The sequence below is a fragment of the Monopterus albus genome, unplaced genomic scaffold (genome assembly GCF_001952655.1).
Source record: "Monopterus albus unplaced genomic scaffold, M_albus_1.0 scaffold521.1, whole genome shotgun sequence".
Classification (NCBI taxonomy): Eukaryota; Metazoa; Chordata; class Actinopteri; order Synbranchiformes; family Synbranchidae; genus Monopterus; species Monopterus albus.
Genome location: NW_018128401.1, coordinates 68,573 through 72,374, shown reverse-complemented (window position 1 = coordinate 72,374; position 3,802 = coordinate 68,573). Strand labels below are relative to the sequence as shown.

Here is a 3,802-nt window from a genome sequence, read left to right as displayed (position 1 = left end):
ACTGGCTTGTGATGATAAAACCCCTAGTTTCATCTTTAGTGTTTTGCTAATATTTCTTATTCTTGGGCTTCCACTGGTTTTCATTGTATTTACTTACATATATATCGGCTATGCTTTGACTAAAGTGGCCACGGTTCATGAGAGAGTGAAGGCTTTTAAAACCTGCACAGCTCATCTTTCATTAGTGGCAATCTTTTTCCTCCCATCTATAATAGCTGGTGCTTCTACAGGAGTTCTACATCCAAATACCAGGATCATAAATCTGTCTTTGACCTCTGCTTTTACCCCGTCATTGAACCCAATTATTTATGTTTTGCAGACAAAAGAGATCAAAGAATCTGTTAAAAAGTTGTTTAAAATCAGAGTGCAATTCAAAATTGCAGTAAGAATTTAACAGTACTGCAACTGTTTGATATTTTCAGTCTTTTGTATAATTTGCATTAAAGTAAAACAAGCATTACTAATATTAGAACTTTAAAAAACAACACAAATGTATGAAAAGTGCTTTCGTATCAATAATGAAGTAACAGTTGTTCCATGTCAATTATTGAAGTCAATGTGATTTTCACAAAGTACAATGCAATAAAAGCTAGACCACACAATAATATTACACTTTGAGTCAGAATGTAATGAACAAAGAAAGCAACTGATAATTTTCTTCATATGAATGTTTATAGTTTGTTAGTTGTTTTCGTGATAGTTTCCATCAACTTGTACATTGCAAAAATTTTAAAAGGGAATTTGAAAAAAAAATTAAACCTATAACAGAACATTATATAACTGCATTTTTGTTACTTATATTTAAAATCAAAATTACTTGTAGTCTGTGCTTTTGAATTTTTTTATCTGCTATGAAATTTGAAAAACTTTGGTGACCTTGTTCCACACAGAGTTGAAATTTGAATTATGTCATCAGAAATAAAGGTTTGTGCAAATTGAAACTCTCACAGAGACGTGTCATAATGATTAAATTATTTATCAGCAGAAAAGTTTGGGTTTATTTGTGATTAAAGATGTTTTGCTCCAATACATGAGACAACATAATGGAGTATTCAGTACAGCCTGCGTTGTATCTAGAAGTTTATTTTGTAATCATTTGTTTTGGTGAAAAATAAAAGCATATAGTGAAGGTTCACATCATGTTTCTAAAATGAAAAATAATTTACTTTGATCAAGTGTTGTGATGTATCTTAGTATCACAAAGCTTTCTATCTACAAGTAAAAAACCATTTATCTTTTATTTTATGACTTATGCCAAGAAAACTATTACAGTGTGCACATTTATGGTCATGAATATGTTACATGTAGCAGCGCTTATTCCACAGACTGACAGTTTGCTGATTTGTGTAGATTTTAACTTCACGTCAACTGCTCTTCTGACCAGCTGGCGAATGATTTTAACTCATTGTTGGATTCTTTTTGATCTCACCCAGTCAGTACTATGCCCCACTCATCAACGTGGGGGCACACTGGACCTCATCATCTCACAAGGTCTGTCTGTACACATTGGGGAAGTACCAAGGTCAACCCATCTCTGACCACTTCTTCGTTTAATTTGAAGTCCTGGTGCCGTCAAGTGCATCCAGACCTATGGCCCTACGCCAGCGCCGCAGGATTATTACTTCCTTAACGGCTCCCAACTTTGCTGCTGCTTTCTTGGCCTCCGATTTCTACTCATCAGAAGCTCTTAACCCTCCTACGTGCCCCGACGTCTTTATCTCTTCGTTTGACTCTATGTGCTCTCGGATTTTGGATTCCATCGCTCCCTTTAGAAGGATGAGAGCTAGAAATACTCCTGACCCATGGCTAAATGACACTACCCGTGCCTTGCGGAGACGCTGCAGACAGGCGGAGCGTAAATGGAGGAAGGATGGCCTGCACGTCTCTCTGGACATTTTAAGGGACAGCCTGGTCTCTTATCAGAAAGCTGTTAAAAATGCTAAAACCCAATATTTATTTAAGATAAACTGGATTAAATTTTAATCTCAAATTAAATATGGGTTACATCTGTGTGAAGAATGCTGATATGAGATATAAAACATAACGCATTGTTTATTAACAGACAGTTTAACGGTTCATTTGTATTTGTAAATCTGACTGTAAAAGAGTCAGTGCCTCACCAGCTGTCAACCTCACCGCACGTCACTGTGTCCCAGTCGGGATAATTAAGGAGGTTATTGACACTATTGGTCCCTCTCTGGTCACATTTATAAATTGCTGCCTAAGGCTGGGCATGGTCCCCACCGCCCTTAAGCATGTTATAGTGAGACCGCTCCTCAAGAAGCCTAACCTTGATCCCTCTCTTCTGTCGAATTTCCGCCCAATTTCCCCTTTGCATCTTCTATCTAAGGTTATGGAAACAAATCGTCCTTACCCAGTTGCAGTCCCATCTGGATCGTCTGGATGTTGTTGATAGGTTTCAATCAGGCTTTAGGCCCCATCACAGCACTGAATCGGCACTACTGAAGGTCCATAATGACATTACTATGGCCCTTGATGCCAAGCACCCCGTTATTCTAGTTCTTCTAAATTTATCAGCAGCCTTTGACACCATTGACCATGCAGTTTTGCTCTCCCAGTTGGAACACCATGTTGGCCTGAGAGGCACGGTTCTAAAGTGGTTTACCTCCTTCCTGACCAATAGGACCTTTTCTGTCATGATCGGCGATTTCTCCTCCACCATAGCCCCTCTCACCTCAGGCATTCCTCAAGGCTTGATTCTGGCCCCAGCACTTTTTTCTTTATATATGTCACCACTTGGTTCAATCATATCAAGGCATAATGTTCATTTTCATTTTTATGCGGATGACGTTCAGATGTATGTGCCACTGATACTAGGCGATTCTAACGCACTTACCCTGCTGCATGATTGTATTTGTGGGATTAAACTTTGGCTATCGCAGAATTTCCTTCACTTAAATGAGAGTAAGACAGAGTACATCATCTTTAGCCCCGATTCAGCTGCTGTCGTACCTAGTCTAGGTGATTTAGTGTTAGCACCTTCATTCACTAATACCGTGAAAAACCTTGGAGTGATATTTGACAGCGGCCTTACAAAACCAGCTTTTTTCAGAACACTGCGGCTCGACTGTTGTCGAACAACCCCAAGTATGCCCACATCACCCCTGTGCTTCTCTCGCTACACTGCTTGCCAATACAGTTTAGAGTTGACTTCAAATGGACTGTATTTTATATAGCGCTTTCTCACAGTGTGTTGCACTGGCCAAAGCGCTTTACAGAGATGATACACCATTCACCCATTCACACACAACATTCACACACTGATGACGACAAGCTGCCATGCACCGGCGCTAGTCAAGCCACCAGGAGCAATTCGGGGTTCAGTGTCTTGCTCAGGGACACTTAGGCATGCGGGGAGACCGGGAGTCGAACCACCAACTTGCTGGTCAGGAGACAACTGCCCTACCTCATGAGCCACAGCCACCCCATAAGTGCTACTATTTGTATTTAAGTCCATGAATGGCCTCGCTCTTCCATACCTGTTGGATCTTCTCTCTGCCCATGCTCTGCGCAGAGCGCTGCGCTCCTCAGAGCATCTGTTCTTGGTTGTCCTTCGGTCTCAATATAAAAAATGGGGTGATCATTCTTTTGCCGTGTATGGCCCCAGGCTCTGGAATTCCCTACTGCCAGAGCTACGGTCCATAACTGAGCTAGCAGCTTTTAAGTCAACTCTAAAAACCCATCTTTTTAGACAGGCCTTTGGTGTTTAACCCTTTCCAGTCTTAACCCGTCTTTTAACTTGCTGTTTTACACTGTTTGTGTCCTGATATGGAAGTTTTTT

At 40.5% G+C, this 3,802-nt stretch overlaps 1 protein-coding gene and 1 pseudogene across 1 annotated transcript in view; both read left to right on the top strand.

Moving 5' to 3' along the window:
- Positions 1-394, top strand: part of LOC109952941 (olfactory receptor 7D2-like) — a 931-nt gene extending 537 nt beyond the window's left edge. The window contains 1 exon segment of the mRNA XM_020588266.1: positions 1-394. This exon segment is cut by the window's left edge and continues 27 nt beyond it. Coding sequence (XP_020443922.1) covers positions 1-394 — 394 coding nt within the window.
- A 2,092-nt stretch (positions 395-2,486) lies between these two features.
- The window catches only part of LOC109952940 (olfactory receptor 1571-like), a 17,472-nt pseudogene continuing 16,156 nt past the window's right edge, over positions 2,487-3,802 (top strand).